Genomic DNA, 16,699 nt, shown 5'->3' with positions numbered 1-16,699 from the left:
TTGCACGGGTTCAGTAATCTGTCCAAAGTCACACAGTTAATACATCTCAAGATGTATCCAGATCCGTCTGATTTCAGAACTCGTCCTTTTAGTCATCATACTATTCATTGAAGAGTTGAGATTTTTAAAAATGACTTATAAATGTTGAGTAGAGATAAATTCACTAGAATTATAAATATGGATTTCAAGTTATTTATAAGTGGTCTGTGGAATAAGTACCAAGAATTTTACTAAGCCCCCACATCTTAAACAAAACTGCTTGATAGACTTACGTACGTAATTAAACATGCATCATCCTGGAAGCGACTGTGAAGTTGCACTATCGTTAAACAAACCACCTCTTTGTTAATATGTCCTTCCTGTATTAGTAGAGGATATGCTTACAGAATTTTAACTTCTAAATTATACATTTAAAAGGAACAATTGGACAAATAACTTTCACCACTTCTCTCACTATGTCATATCATGAAGACAGACAATGGTGAACTTTGTTTCTCCTTTTGTCTCAAGCTCCTGAGATTCAGAGCAAGGAAGCTGCCTGCTGGACCTTGGTGTTTGGAGAAGTGGCTAAAGGCATTTCTGTTGAATTATTGCTCCTGTGTTGTCTGTGGCTCCCACTCTTGGGCATGCTTGGCGTTTGACGCTCACATCAAGGGCATAGCTCTGTTGTGAGAACTGGTCAGCGTGGGCCAGATAATTCATGGGTTTATTGCTGAGACCCGTTCCCATGATAGGCATGGTTGGGAGGCACTTGGTGTTCAAGTCTGTTGTCCTGGTGCAACGCATATGCCTTAAGCCTGCTCAATGATTCAGCAGTCATGGATGCAGGGATATCTTTTGGGGGGCTTTCTGAACCTTGAAAAGGAGGCACAATGGCTATCAAGCCTCCTTACTGTGGCAGTAAAGGATGTTTGTCACCATAGGCAACGCTTGTCCCCTGAGCTTGGCTGTACCCTCATCTGATGTTCACCAGGCTATATGTGGGTTGTGATAATGTCGTTACATCTGACCATTTGTTCTATGCCATGCTTATCTTTCTGCTGTCAGAAGTATGTCAAAATAATAAAATAAATCTAACAGTGGCTACTTGTGAAACTTAAAAAGTGACTGGCTTATTTCCTGTTTAGGAGGCAGCTTGTGACTGTGACAGAGAAATGTGTTATGACGAGAGTAAAATATGGTCTGTGTGCCTCTCTGTTTTGCCCTCCTGACTTTGAACACGTCTCCATCATCTTGCCAGACCCCAAGGGAAACCTATTTAAAGCAGCTGTGCTGGGACAGACTGGCTAGGACAAGGAAAGAGGCCAGCCATTGCTGGCCCAGGAGAAAGTCCATGCAAACAGAGCTACACAAAACTTCACTCGCATTGTTTTATTGAAAAAAAACTCTTGAGGCTTTCTGCAATTAAGGAAAAAGGTCCAAAAAGAAATAATGAAAGATCCAGGAAGCAGAGTTTTATAGTATGGTAAATAATATTCAGCTTGATAGTTTATAATCAAGAAAGGAAGGGTTAACTCAGATACCTAGTTGTTTTAGGAGTTTATGAGCAATTTTAAATTTGTCACCCCATTACACAAGTGAAACATTATGAATAACAGCCATTCTTTGCGAAATAGTTTTTCTTCTGCATGAGAATATGTGACTTTGTTTTCACTGCAATGAAAATACAAAACTAGTACAATGCAGACTTAATTCAAGAAACCTCAGAGTTAACTTGCCAAAGATACTCAACCTCTTTCTATCCCTTAAAAAAAAAAGTTTACAAGGCATTCCATTACATGCATATACCATTTCATACGCATGAATCTCTCCATTCCCACAGACGAAGAGAATGACAACAGAGGTCAAGGAAACAGAATATTCGGTTCTCAGAAGACCAAGAACTTAGAGGCATATAAAAATGTCTCTGGATATAAGATTTTTGAGAAATTATGCACATATAACTGTTAACTGTTATAGAAAGCATGCTTAGCTGTAGGCCGAAGAGTTTAGATTAGTGAAAAAGCCCTTCCTCACAATGAGAATTGTTGAAGTGCATGGGTTACTGAGCAGGTCTTCATAGGCCAAATGAAGAATGTTGTTTGATGACATGATGGACCTGGAATGTATAAACATTCACCACGATCCAACATTCTGCCCTCTCCCCTCAAAAAAAATCTTTTATCTTTTACATCCAATCGAAGACAGGATTTTTCTTTTCAAACTCAATTTACTCAGATATCTAGTCTTAGTACTTCACCATTTTGCCTCACTTTTGTCAACTACCTTGAGTAGGATGATAGAATATTCTTTGGTACCCTTAAACAAGGTAGTTTAAAACTTTCTTAACTCCGAACTGCTTGAAAGATGAAAGTCAAAACCAGAGAACTGCTAAAATACTTTCCTTTTATGTTGTATTACAGAATAAGGTAGAGTTATTCCTTTTTTTTTTTATCCTTTCATATATTAAAAGGGTGAGATGATGGAGGTTTTTATGCTAATAGTATAGACAGATTTACTCTTGTCATTAGTCACAAGTGATCCCAAGCAGGTTGAAATTCTTGGTTAGTCTGAATGAGTTTGAGTCCAAAAAGGCCCTGTGAAAAGCCACAGCCTAGAGGTCAAAGGCTTGAGAATCAGACAGGCCTGGGTTGAGTCACAGCTCAAACTGCTGGCTGTGACCTTGGACAATTAACCTCTCATTCTCCGATTCCTAATATGTAAAGATAAAATACTATCTACTCCATAGGACAGTTATGAGGCTTAAATGAGAGAAGAGATTTCAAACACTCAGCATGGAGCTTAGCACAGAGAACAACCAGACAGTATTAGCAGTAAGGATTACATTTTATTTTCTTCTTTAGACCTGTGACTTACAGCGGGAGCTGGTTCTGTCAGTTATACCAGAGGACCCAATTCCCTGACCAACCCCATTCCTGCCTGTTCCTTTGAAGTTAGAAGAGAGGGAGAAAGTTGCCCCTGGTACGCAGAGAACCATTTCTCATATGCTTCTGGCCCCTCATACAAGATGGTCTATGGAAGCTTTTCTTCTTTTTAAGATCCCCCATCCGAGTTCAAAGACTTATGCCTCCAGAGGCTATGAGCTACAGTGACAGTTTATGATGTCATGTTTGCTCAAACGCTTTGTTGTAGTTGCTGAAATATTCACAACATCGGTTATTGCTTAGATCTTAAAAGAATTACAAGAGGAAGTCAAACTCCATTCTTCAGTAAAATGCAGAACTAGGAGTAGTCCCACTGGGCAATTAAAACATGAAAAGCTTAAAAAAATACATTTATGTTTAGATCATTAAGCCATTACAAAGTCAATCCAGATTCTTTGGCTGGGACCTGATCCCGAGGAGATATTTTTATAGTCAGCTAAATCAGCTTCATTTCTCTAGCTAATCTCTAGCCATGGATTTTTTAAATCACACATTCGAGTACAATATTATATTATAATATTGCCTCAAATCCAAGATGCATTTTTGTTTTTCATTTTTACTCTCTGGAAATTGGGATGTCTTCTATCAATGTGTAAAGTTATGCCGCGGTGGCACTTTTCCTTAAAAACTGCCTGAAACCAATAGTATATATTCCAACTGATGGAGTCAGACTCTTGGAAATATGGAACTTTAGAATCATCTTGCTTTGTGATAATGTTACTGAAGGTGATTCTCTTACTTTGTGTTCACTTAATTTTTAGCAAAAGAAAGATAATCCAAAAGGCTTCATGAAAATTGATGCTAGCTATGTACGTGTGGATCCTAGAGCCACCACTCTAGTTAATAGTCGGATTTTTTTGTTTCAATGTTACTATAAAAGGCCCTTAGATTTCTTCAAATATGATAGGAAATAGCATTTCTGTGATAGCAAAAGACCCCAAGGAGAGCAAAAAGCCTCTGGACTAGTTCCCAGAATCCCTTTCCTCACTCTTGGGGCCCCTCCTTCTTTTGAGGGTCCCTGTGAATAGCCGGGGTAGCAGCCACACCTCTGTCAGGCTGTGGGATCACACTTTCATGCGCTACTACACACCATGCAACACCTGATGTATACAGCACAGTGCTGAGCACACAGTAGTTATTCAATAAACGCTTTCTGGCACACTGATACAGAACTGTTCTAATTAGGCATAAATATAGCTTTTAACATTTGGGGAAAACTAAATTTCTAACAATGTCCTCTTTTTTTCTTACCAAAAAATCCTTTGAGTTAACTTTGAGAATAACTTTTACACAAATAAATGCCATCAATAAATCAAACCACGAAAGTTCTTTTTCCCTTGAACTATGAGAACAATTTTTTTTTTTCTATTTTGGGAGCAAACATGAAAATTACCACTCCTAAAGGTGGAACACCACTTTCACAAAACATTGGCTTGGAGATGAAAAACTCAATGGTAAAGGTAATAGAAAGAGGGAAATATGATGTTAAAAGCTTATGATGTGAAATGTTGATCAAGGACCAATTAACTTTAAATGACATAAATTACCGACAATGATTATCTTTAGGAACACTGACAACCCTTAGCAACTATGTGGCAAGTTGGTTTGCAAATATTTTAACCAATTAAATTGAAACGTAATAACCCATATGTAACTGGGAAAAAAGAAATATAAGAAAAAAACAAACAGAAAGAGAAAGAGAGGAGAGGAGCAAGGAAGGGGATTTATCTTAAAACATTTAATCCAATTTTTAAAAGAAAGAAATTCCTGATCTCTAAAACAGTTTACATTCCAAAAAACGAAAAGAAATTCTTTGAATGCTGACATTACAATAGGCACAGAATCAGCTATGAGATCCTAAACAAAAATTATTTCTATGCCTGTTATCCACAAATCATGATTAAAAAGCAAATTTCAAATAGCACTAAATCCATTTTATTTGCTACCTAATTCCAGCACAGCTAACTGAAGATACAATAACCATGGAGTTCACAGACAGGAGGAACATGCTGATCTGTTTCTGCTCATTTTTTTTACCCACTCACAGACAAAAGAAATTAGATAAACCATGCTTGATTTTTCAAAACTGAAATAATATAAGAAGCCTCCCACTTTTTTCATATAACTTTGAGCAAAATTGATATGTATAATAAAAACATTACTTTTTATTCTTTTCATATGTTTGGCCCAATAGCTTTAGAAACTCTGAAATAGTGTCTTTTAGGCTTCATTCAAGAAAGAGGAATATCGGCATAATTTCTACAGCATCTAACGAACTTTCCATTGAGGTAGATACAGAGGATTTATCATCAAGAGGCAGGTATATGCCTACCTTGTATGCATGTGATGTTTCAAAAACACTCTACAAGTGCTTTTGAGTTACAAAATGTGTGACACATTCTAGCTTAGTAGCCTATGTTTGGTGCACTATTATTTGGAGTTCTGGTATTTGCACTTTTCCAAGAACCATGGTTAAAAATAAAGGGCAGAGGAAACTGATCACTTCCTGCCTCCAAATCATGTCATACCCACCCATGCTTAATTGATTTACAAGCTCAGATAAATGCTATTTTCAGGCAAGCTGTGAATTATATCAAATGACTTTGAAAGAGAAAAAGAAAAGCCATGGCTTAACTTATTAGTGAAGGAAGGCCTTACTTAAAATTCATGTCAACTTTCCATTCTGCAAAGTAAATCTTCCACATAAAAATAGTCAAAAAGGACTTCATTTAATTAGTGACATGTAGACTTTTGCATAGAAAAAGGTTACAAAGTAATGCAAAAAAAAACTAGGTACAGTAATTTTAAAACAAATATTTAAAAGTATACTTTTGCATAATGTTTAACATTCTCATAATGTTTATTGCTTTCTCCACACAGCAGAGAAATGAAGTGCATAATAATACATGCTGTGTCTTTATCTTTCAAACATAAAATCTCATGTGCTCAATTTCAATGTATTAAGAGATTATTTTGTCATTAAACAAAATAAAAAAACAAAACCAAAACACTATTACGTAGCACTAGTCTGGGCATGGACAAAAATAATTTATGTACATCCCTTGCATACATTCATCTTGATTTGGGATCAAATGCAGTTACAAAGTTTAACACAGAGCGTTTCAAAATTGTGGCTTCTCTCTTCCCAATGCCCTCTCCCTGTCTCATCACTTCCAGAAATGCAACTTCTCCCCAAAAGGTGACAAGAATAGATACTACACGTTATCAGGACAAACTGAAGAGGACAAATATGTAAAAACAGTCCAAACTGAAACTGAATAAATTAATCTAAACTTTTACAAACTGGCGAGTTTTCCAGTTGGCATGAATCAAAGAGCCTCTGGTGGGACACAGTAGACAAATGCTTCTAGGTGCACTCTGTAAACGTGTGGTTTACATAAAGAAGCACCATCTTTTGAGCCATGAACAAAAAGTGCCTGGGGGTTTGCAGGCAGAGCAGAAATGCTTGTTAATCTGAGCATTGATGGAATAATTGCTTATACCAATGCATTGCTAAATGTCACCCGCCACTTGGCAAGTCTGAACAGAGAAAGCAAACTAGGATAAAACTAGGTCTTTCAAGTTGAAAATTATTTTCAGCAATCCTTTTGGCCAATAAAAACCTGTTGGTTTCAACAAAGTACTCATCTCTGGCATTGTATTAAAATGTCTGCAGCCTAATGCAAGACGCTTGTCCCTTTCCTTTCTTAACCTAACCTTTATGCTCTTCTTTACTTGTGCAATGTTATATGTTCAGAAGAAAACTTTACTAGCTCAGGCACTTATGAAACACGAATTTTTTTCCATCTAGTTTCAAGAGAATTCAGTCAGGGCATTTTCCTTCCCAATCACACATACTGATGCACTGCTGGATGGAACGGTCCATATGTTTTCCAGGAAACTTTTAAATGGAAACAAGGGTGAAGTTTTCAGAAGTTGCTGATGTCAGTTACCAAGCTGCCTTAAACAAAAAAGGAGAAAAAAGATAATACCACATTTCCACTTGTGAGGTTTGTGTCTCAAATAGCTTTATTGCTCCTTTGTGGATCTGTAGACATCTGTATGGCTACTTTCGGGGTGCAGAGGGTTTAAGCTGACTCAGAAATGAAGGACATTCAGTTACTACTGCAAGAAGTCCAATGAAAACTTAAAAAGCTCCCACTTCTGTCCCCCACGGTCGGTAAGGTTTACTGTTTGTTCCACTGCTTGTCTGCTGAGGACTGGACGTGGCTGAAACCGACAAGGGAGGGCTCAGGGCGGTGGCCGCTGCCACCGCTGCAGCTGCATTTGGGGGGAGCATGGGGAAGGCCCCTGCGAAGGACAGCGGGAAGCTGTGCGCAGCTGCCGTGGCTGCTGCAGCGGCCGCATGGACAGTGGCTGAGAGGGACAAGAGAGAGGTGGAGAGAGGAGGCACGCAGGGGGCGACACTGCCCGTCGATGGCATCCGAAGGGCAGAATCTGCGTGGGCAAAGGTGGCCGTGAGGAGAGCGGAGCCGTGGGCAGGAGGCACTTCTGAAGTGGTGGACAGGCGGCAAGGCGTTGACTCCGCCGCATGGAGTCCGTTGGGTTGGAGCAGGGCTGCGGGGAGATGGTGGAAGGCCGCTGCCCAATGGTGCGGATGGAGGGGGTGATGGTGGTGGGCCAAGGAGGAGGTCATGGCCGCCGCCTCCCGCTGCGAGGCACACGTGCTGAGATGAGAGACCAAGCGCACGCGCAGTGGATCCGAGGAGTCCAGGCCCTCCACCGAGCTCAGGTACCGGGCCACCTCTGTTAGGCACTCTCGGAACCCGATGCTCATGAAGTCCATGGCAAGAGCATGTGCATCAAAGTAGCCTAAGGCAGGGTTTGAGCACAGGCGGACCAGAAGAAAGAGTGAGAAAGAAAACAATACCATTACTAAGAGTAACTACCACCTATGTTCCACTCTGTCCTTCAGAGATTTAAGTAGAATGATGATCCTTTCTGAAAACATTGTCAGCTACTTAGGGTTGTAATGTTTGCAGAAGTTAAGAAAGCGTACTTTGCAATTCACTTGTGCAATTCACAACTCGGGCAAGGCTATAGATGATAGTTGTCCTTGCAACCAAATGTCACAGTGCAGAAAAAATTGAGACCATCTGTGTTTCAAACACTTTGAGAAAAAAAAAAGGTATCTCTCCTTTTGTACTGTGGGATAGTGAAATTCCCTACAAAACTTGTTCATGCTAACACATAGTGCCAGTCTCTCTGTCTCTGTCACATGAGTTGGAGATTAAAGGGCTTATCTGAGACACCCTCATCCGCCTGGCGTTTATAACAGAGATGTGAAATGCATCTTAGCAGCTTGAGGGCTGTTTCAGAAATGTGCTAGAATCTCATAAATGCTTCTTGACTCACAGTGTTTTTTATCCACAAAGTGAAAACGTCTTGTCATTACTTTGTATGAAAAAAAATTGAGAGAAAAATGGTTTTTAAAAAAATTTTGTTACTAATTTGAAGATCTTATTTTTCTATCAGGCAATATAAGGCTCCTTTACTGATATGAGATTACAGTAACTCCTAGTTTTCCTGAAGTTCAAATATATATTTCCCTCATTGGTTAGCTTACTTTTTCCTGGCATCTACCCAAGAAAAAAATGCATATTAATTGTGTTGGTATATATGTACCAATACCCACACCTATGGTTACTAACATAAAAGTGGGTGGAGCTGGGTCACATTTATGAGAATCACTTTTTTGTGCAAAGATAATATATTAGAATAGAAAATAGTAATGTCTGATTATTATCAGTGCCAATTTAGGGTACCGATGATAATCTGACACTTGGGGAAATATCACCAAATTAAATTAGTGACCTCTAATATGTATAAACATATCCTTTTCAGATTCTTCCTCATTTGCAACTTTTTTTAAAGCAATTTTCCAATTAAAATTTAGTCTACTCACTTTTGGGATGTGTATATACCTAAATGAGAAATATCAAACAAGGTTATTTTCACCTAAGGCATTTACTACGTTATCTTTTTTTTTTTTGCAGATCGATGCATTACCTGTTTCATTTAGCATCTATTAATAGACTATCTTATTCTATAATCAAAGCACTTTAGAAAACAGTCACAATATTCAAAGTCCTAAAGCTAGAATTCCAACAGAAATTTGGAAGTCTCAAAAACGACATCTGGGGCAAAAATATACACCACTAAAACAGTAACAACAACAGTCCAAAGCTGATATAAGAGAATAACACGAAATGTTGAAGATCAGCAATAAAAATAGTTATCATCCCAGGACTTCAGCGTAGTTAGCAACAAAACCCTGGGATTAGCAGGGAAAGCTCTTCCTGAAGAAGACGCCCCCACAGAAAGATTTCACGTAAGCGCCCTCAGCGTTCTCTGGAGGGCTCTGCAGACTTCCAACTTCCATGAGAAAAGGAGGGAGTAATCATCAGAGTTGACAGAATCCAGAAACCCAGAGAGATTTAGAAATTTAGGTTACTGTACTAAATTCTCTCGAGGAACTACTTAATACCATAATAGACTGCAACAAAGAATGAACCAACGGAATTGGAACCCCAGGAGCTTCCAAGAACTCTCATGAGTGGGCATGGAGTAATTAAAATTTATGGTTTGCCAGCTATATGTTATTACATATGGCTGAGTTCTCTGTTGCATCTTAAGGAATATAAATTATGTGGTTCCCATCCTATTGCTGAATGCAGAGGGAAATGATGATGAGCAGCTGTCTCCTGTAACTGGATCTTGGGTCAATAATAATAGCACACAGGTCCGTACCACTTCCTCTGTGCCCTACAGCTTTAAGTGAATAAACTCACAACAACCTTGTGAGCCGGACACTATCACTGTCCTCATTTTACAGGTGAGGAAACTGGGGTTCAGAGAGGGTTAGTAATTTACCCAGGGTCACAGAGCTAATAAATAGCAGAGGCAAGATTTGAAACCAGGCAGCCCAACTGCAGAGTCCATGCCCTTCGCCACGGCACTATGAGGACCCCATAACCATTATGAGTCTTGGACGATGCGGGCCCACACTGCCAGCCTCCCTTCTTCAAGGCCCACACATTCTGCTGTGTATGACCTAAGGACCTGGCAGTGAGCCGATGAGCATGGAGCCTGCTTGGAAATGTCTGTTCATAAACTATTCTGGGATGAATTTTAGGACTGTTCAGGTAGCCAAGAATAACAACCAAGATGGAACTTAGTTTTTATAATAAGGCATAAGAACAATATTACTCTTTAGAAGTACAGCTCATGCCAAATATCTGAAACCCTGATAAGAATTCTTAGCCTTGTGGCTCACAACGCCAAAGGAGGTAGAGCAATCAAACAACCTTTCTCGCACCATCAGAAATTCAGTCAGTCTCCTAATATCCTGAGGGAGCAAATGCAGAGACAGAATCATGGGGCTGGGGAGGTCTTTAGAGCTCAGAGTGCTAGTGTGGCCTCACAGTGCAGCAGAGCACTTCTGTCTCAGGTCAAAGGCGAGGCAGTGGCCAAGCTGGGCTGGACGGCTGGCTTCTACCATTTCATCCAGTTCTCTTCTCTATTATGGAAGAATGCTTGCATCCTATGGTTGGGGTTACATTTCGATGAGCAGAAAACACAATTTCATGCCCACTCATTCAGGATGGTTCCTTGAGAAGTGCAACTGAAGGTAAGTGACACTGTGTGGGCTTCCCTGTGCAGTGACCACCCTCCACCTGACACAGGTAAAAGATGGTGAAGGGCAGGGCTGGGTCCCACAGATCCTCAGCAGCATGGCCCTGCTGGAGTTAAATACTGAAATACTTCCATACCAACAGGAGAACAGCTGCCTCCCTCCAATGCCCTGCCCCTGCTCTGATCTACAGTAATCTATGGTACTGTCATAAAAGGCTAATGTTGAGCACAGAGACACGTCCAGGGTGTGGTTACAGCGCTCAGCCCCTTGTGGTACTCTGTCCTTACCCAGTCGTCAAATATATTGAATAACACCCTTGGCTATGATGAATAGCAAAGGCTTAACCTGAAGGGCGAAAAAGATACAAAAGGGCAAAATCAAGTCTAAGTGATGTGTGAGAAGTGGATAATGAAATCTGAATGAGTATTACAGCTTTCAGGATCTCAAGTCTATAATTTTTAGCACAAGGTGACGGTCTGTCCTGACCCCCTGGATATCCTTCCCCACATCACTATCCAGTGCAGAGGACTCCTCTCCAGGGCACTGGGCAGTGGGCACCTGCTTGTCTTTGCTCTCCACAGGAATGACTGCTCTGTGCATGGTTTCTAGCACAGAGATTCACTACCAGCACTTCAAATGTTCTGTCTGCTCTAAATCCAAGACCGACCCAAATCTGCAAACAACAATGAAGATAATTCTAGAGTCACTTCCTTTGGAATAGCTGCATTATATTAGGTCCCAGCTCTGTTTGAAGGGGGGCTCAGGCGAAGGGAAAGAAGAAGAGGTTGCCTCTAACCTCCTGTTTATGTTTGGGTGTTTGTTTTGTCTCTCTGCACAGATTCCAGCATGCGCTTCTGAGGTCCCAAACAAATCTCGGACCAGGCTGCCATGAATGAAGCTTTACTCCCACAGTATTATGAAAGCAAACACAAGCCCAGGGTCAAGTGCTTCTTTTGTTCCAGAAGTTCTTTCCCACGAGTTCAATCCTGCCATTAGCATTGATTTCCATGGCTTTAATCTGGGATCTCCTATCTCAGCTTGTTAAAGAACTCTTCAACTATGACTTCCCTACAATCTTAGGGGGAAAAAATGAAAAGAGAAAGGTGGGAAGGGGGAAAAAATGAAGTCACTAACTTACCTTTACCCCCAGTTGCCTGAAGCATCTTCAAATGATCCACTGTCATTTGTAATATTTCAGCCTTTTCTAACTTTGCAGATCCCTTAATAAACAAAGAAGAAAGTCTTATAAGTCCTAGGGAAACTAATTTGGAATATTTTACACTGAATTTTCAATTTTCCCTCCCACTAGAAAATTTTAAATTAAATTTTTTCACAGAGAAATCTGAATTCTTTCCAAACTTTACATGAAAACACTAATTACTGTGTCACACCTAATGACAGATACTTGCCATTTTGACTTTTAAAGACTAAAAGGCATAATAAATAATTTTATCATAAGAATAATTATACTCCTAAGTATACTCCAAAACTATTATAATTGCTAAAATCTCAAACTTTGCATCTAATCCCTACCTTGGTTAATCATAAACTTTATTTTATTACAGCACATCCAGTAGTCTTAAATAACACTGAAGTCTAGGTCGGGTGAACCCAGCTCTGGAGGATAAGGACATGGGATCTTAGAAAATTATTGTTAGGAGTTTTCAAAAACAGAAAATTCTGTCTTTACTTTTACGTTTTTCTCCCTAATAATTACCAGCAGGTGTCACTGTGAATTCCAAGACCATAAACAAGACGGCAAACTGTACTACTTATCTAATAAGCATCATAAGTGCTTAAAGATATTTGAACCCTTTAAAATAGTTCTTTATAAAATTGTCTTAGAAATGTATTTTTATGTCCCCCCTCCTTAAAACAAGGCAACCTCTGGAAACCAATTGAAATACAAATGTGCCACCTCAAACTGTCTCAGAGGGCTGTGGGTGGCTTCTAATTTCCTGGAAGAGCTACATAATTAAATCAATATGTCTTTTTGAAAAGGACATTGAAGTTTATTTCAGGTTCCTATGCTTTACTTGTTTGGTGAAAATTATCAGCACCCCATCCGTGGCGAGAGTGCCAGAGTTATTTAAACTGCTCGAAAGAACACTGTTCTAATCATATTGTGACAGGGCCAGCTCACTAGGGTCGGTAGCCAAGTTCGGCAAATGGGAAAGCCTGTGTTTATGGCAACTGACTGCCAAACAACTGAGGCCAGCTTTTAAGGTTTGTTTTAAGTCAACATTTTAGAAAAATGTCCAACAAACCACGAAAAAAAAAATCACCAAACTGACTGTTCCTCATAACTGTAGACATTTTGGCACTCAAAGTAAAAACATCACTGATGACTGGCATTTTCATTTTCAGCCTATTGTCATTGAAAATGCTAGTAATCAAAGCTAGAATTTCCTTACTATATTTAGCTTATCAAAGATAGTTTCAGCATATAGAATGGGTGTCTCTTTTCTCTTAAAAATGTATAATCGATAGCATATTGCATCTTGTACTTCTGTCAATGTTCAACTTTCCATGCAGATGGACAGGAGTTTCAGTGAAAGTGACTAATTACAAAACTGCAGTTTCTGGATAATGTCCAAAGGCATTGTAGGGCTTGCTTTATAATGTTTGTGGTTCATGAACTAAACAGCAAAATGGAATAAACAAACAACTGCTGTCTTATACCCTATTTGAATTAAATTGAAAGTATTTTCAACAAGGGTATGATCCCGTATTCTTTGAAAGATGCTCTTAGAAGTCTGTGCCATTAGCCATGGCGGCAGGAGAAACCAAACTTTTCCAAAACGACAAAGGAAGATTTAAACACTTGGCTTCCTACTTTTATAACTGTGCAAAATCTTTTTTTTTTTTTTTTTTTTGTAAAGGAATACCTGAATTCTGAAAAGGGGCATTTATGGCTAGTTTGATTTTTACCAAACTTCCAAAAGAGATGCCCCAACTCAAATATCATTCTATTCACCCAGCGATTAAAAATGAAACCAAGTGGCTTGGTAAAGAAATTTTATTATTATTATTAGTTAGGAAACAGAACTAGAGATGTTACTTCCTGGGCTTTGCTTACTTTTAAAATAAAAAGGTTACTCTTTTTTTTTTTAACAGTTTGAGACAAAGATGAAATTTCACATATCTTTTTTTTTTTTTTTAAGAATTCTACATACGGCTCGGTTTTAAACAAAACCACTACTGGTATTCATAGAAAGAAGAGAGAAAGCATGCACACTGTTACCCTTCAGGGGAAAATAAGCTGAAGAATGGGAATGGTTTTCAACTTCATGATGGATTATGTTTTTAATAGTTTTGCCACAACAAAGCATTTTATTGAAATAGCTGCTCTGTACCAGATCAGGGCACATACACTATTATTTTAATGAGCTTTAACAAGAACCCACATTCCCAGATGAGAGAATCAGATTTTTTTGAGCTTTTTGGTTGAGGTGGTTAGGGCTGAGGGTAGCTTACTTGTTTTTCAAAAGCGGTTGGCACCAGCCGTCTCAACTCAGATAAACTGTTATTTATCCGATCTCGACGCCTTTTCTCTATTATCTATCCCAAAGAAAGCAAAACAGCAATGAAAGTTTATGAATACACACATGATAAACTTCCTCATAATGGAAAAATACAACTGTTACACATTCGGCTGGATTACATGAAATAAAAAGAAAAAAACCACATACCCCTCTCCTTTTCTTTCTTGCCATAATTTGAGATGTTGTTGTTGGAGAATTCGATCTAATCACAGAGCTAGTACTTTGCCTAAGAAATAGGAAGAGTATGTCAGGTGCCGAATTAACATAAAAATGCTTTCTTCTGGGCACTCGATGGCACACATTAAGTATTCAGAGAGATGGTACAGTTCAGGTCCGTGCGATTTTATTCTTAATTCTTGCTTTACCCTGAACATACTTTGCATTCAGCCCTTACCTTTTTTCAGGTAGAAATCATGCCCCGCTTTTTTTTTTTTTTTTTTAAATTTTCAGGAGTATCCAGATGCCAAATCCATTGGCAAAACCGCCCCTAGACTTTTATTTGGTCTCCCAGTGAAATAATCATGGGCAGTCAGGGTGAGAAGTGAGCTATTAGTACTGCCTAGTTCCACTCATAAACGTTTCTTCAAAGTCATCTAATCCCGAATAGCATCACTCCGCCTCTCTCCATCAGACACAGTGAACAAGGCAAAGCTATTTTAAAATAAAGGCCATGCTTAGCACACTATCGAACAGATACAGTCGTCACGTCAAACTGTTGTCCCTAGACGCAATGTTTAAAATAAACAGAAGTTATCTATTTCCAAACTTCAATTAGTCATATCTCACAACAGGAAAAAAACCGACAAATTTTAATGTTTTGCAGACTAATCTTCCAAAAGAATGCCCCGGATTAAATACGCCATTGGTAGGGAAATTAAAATGAGATCAACTACGAGGGAAATGTTTTACTTTGAAAATGAAACTGTAGGTGAATCTCTCTCAGCCTTCAATCTAAGCTTAACGCTCTAGAAGCTGCAATCCATCGTGAGTTTCCTAATGAAGAGATATTTTATATTGAAAGCTCAACCAACCATTATTTTGTCACGTAATTTTTACGATCCTTTCTAGTTTGTATCTGTTTCTCTTCATAATTCATGGAGACTACGCTTCTTTCTGTTCTCAAATTCTCCAGGTTCCTTCTATTTGTTCTCCTTCATTTTAGAAATGTTGCACACACCGGGTTCTTATTACCTCACCTTCTCACTTCTGGATCTTATTTCTGAATTCACTGTCCCCCTCATTCCCACCCCTTTTCAACGGGTTTCGCCTTTCACATGACACATCTTCTGTTTTTCAGACCTCATTTTCTAAGATGACACAACAACACTTTAATAATTCGAAGATACTTTGCAAACAACGTTTCATGTAAATATCTTTGCGTTCGCTGATGTCAGGCTTTGGTCTGTACGTATTAGAACGACAAAATTGAAATAAAATCAGTTTTCCAAAGGCAGGAAGAATTTTGCTCGTTGAGTGACAGATAAATAATTAAGGTGCTTCTGGGGATGCCAATTAGAAGCAATTATCATTTGACCCGCCTTGGCACTAAAATGCCTCGGTAATCTCCCTCTGTCACTGGAAAGTGGAGGTCTGGCTTCTGTGATCACGACCCCGATCTTTTCCAGACTTAAGAACAAGCAGTCAAAGAGACGATGCCCTAAACGATCCTTACATCTGTCACTCACTCTCCCGTCAGCCAAGTCACACACGGCCAACCTGGAAAGCTCAAGCTACTCGGCCTTGACATCGCAAATTGCTTTCATTTCTCAAAAAAAAGCAAGTCATTTTTCAAGTCCCTTTAAAAGTAAAAATCAATCTGTTTCTCTTTTCACCCGGCCCATGTTGAAAGTGCTTCCAAACACAACTTCAGTGGCGGGGGCGTCGCCGGTCTCCGGGACGTGCCTGTCCGCGCGCCCCACGCTGACAGCCGGGGACCCTCCCTCGCCCACTCCTGCGTTCTCTCTCAGCCGCGTCCCCCGACCTCTCCGCCCCACCCCTACAGCGAAACCCGACAGCCCTCGCCCCACCCCAACGCACGCTCCCAGAGCGCCCACCGCTCCAAGTTTCTGGGGCAGAACTTTCCCCGCTCCGTTAGGACGCGCGGAGAGGAGCCTCGGGATCTCCAAGGAGCCGCTCGTGCACAAAGCTCCCGACGCCCCGGGCTCCGGGCAGCTCCCGCCGAGCGCGCGCTCACCCCAAGTAATTGTTCTCGCTCCCCACGTCGATGGTCTCGTCCATGTCGCTCTCGGAGGTCGTCTCCTCGCAAGGGCGCTTCATCGCGGCGAGGACCGCGCGGGCGCAGCGCCCTCCCCGCCTGCCTCCTCCCTCCCTCCCTCCCCGGGCCCGGCAGGCGCGGCTCCGGCGGCGGCGCGGTCGGCTCCTCGCCGCTCTTTCCCACGCCGCAGCCCAGCGCGGCCGCAGGAGCCGGCGCCGGCCACGCCCCCCCGCGCGGGCGGGGCCCCCTCGCCCGCCTCCCCCGCGCAGGCTCCCCCGCCCCCCCGGGCACCGCCTCCTCGGGGGTCGGCGTGGCCAGCGATTGGCTGGGGCGGGGGGGCGGGGCCGCGCTCGCCAAT

The 16,699-nt window shown here is 40.7% G+C and overlaps 1 protein-coding gene across 2 annotated transcripts; it reads right to left on the bottom strand.

The window, feature by feature from the left end:
• Positions 1-4,647: 4,647 nt before the first annotated feature.
• HEY2 (hes related family bHLH transcription factor with YRPW motif 2) lies at positions 4,648-16,473 on the bottom strand. Of its 2 annotated transcripts, none has more exons than XM_014858313.3 (5): positions 16,321-16,473; positions 14,274-14,352; positions 14,059-14,142; positions 11,720-11,801; positions 4,648-7,757 (listed from the first exon to the last, which is right to left on the bottom strand). In XM_014858313.3, the coding sequence occupies exons 1-5, from the start codon at positions 16,401-16,403 to the stop codon at positions 7,072-7,074; spliced, it is 1,014 nt and encodes a 337-aa protein (XP_014713799.1). In that variant the 5' UTR covers positions 16,404-16,473; the 3' UTR covers positions 4,648-7,071. The 2 variants fall into 2 exon arrangements, with proteins under 2 accessions (XP_014713799.1, XP_070352772.1); XM_070496671.1 differs by lacking the exon at positions 16,321-16,473 and adding an exon at positions 14,521-14,761.
• Between the last annotated feature and the right edge of the window lie 226 nt (positions 16,474-16,699).

Source organism: Equus asinus, chromosome 24 (genome assembly GCF_041296235.1).
Source record: "Equus asinus isolate D_3611 breed Donkey chromosome 24, EquAss-T2T_v2, whole genome shotgun sequence".
Classification (NCBI taxonomy): Eukaryota; Metazoa; Chordata; class Mammalia; order Perissodactyla; family Equidae; genus Equus; species Equus asinus.
This window is presented reverse-complemented; position numbering and strand designations above follow the sequence as displayed.

Excerpts from the sequence above, each read along its gene's own strand:
- HEY2 (XM_014858313.3), bottom strand. The coding sequence starts at position 16,403 with ATGAAGCGCCCTTGCGAGGAGACGACCTCCGAGAGCGACATGGACGAG. Across the intron at positions 11,802-14,058 it reads CAACCGCTTTTGAAAAACAA|GGATCTGCAAAGTTAGAAAA; the intron begins GTAAGCTACCCT and ends TTGTTTATTAAG. Across the intron at positions 7,758-11,719 it reads TCAGGCAACTGGGGGTAAAG|GCTACTTTGATGCACATGCT; the intron begins GTAAGTTAGTGA and ends ACCCTGCCTTAG.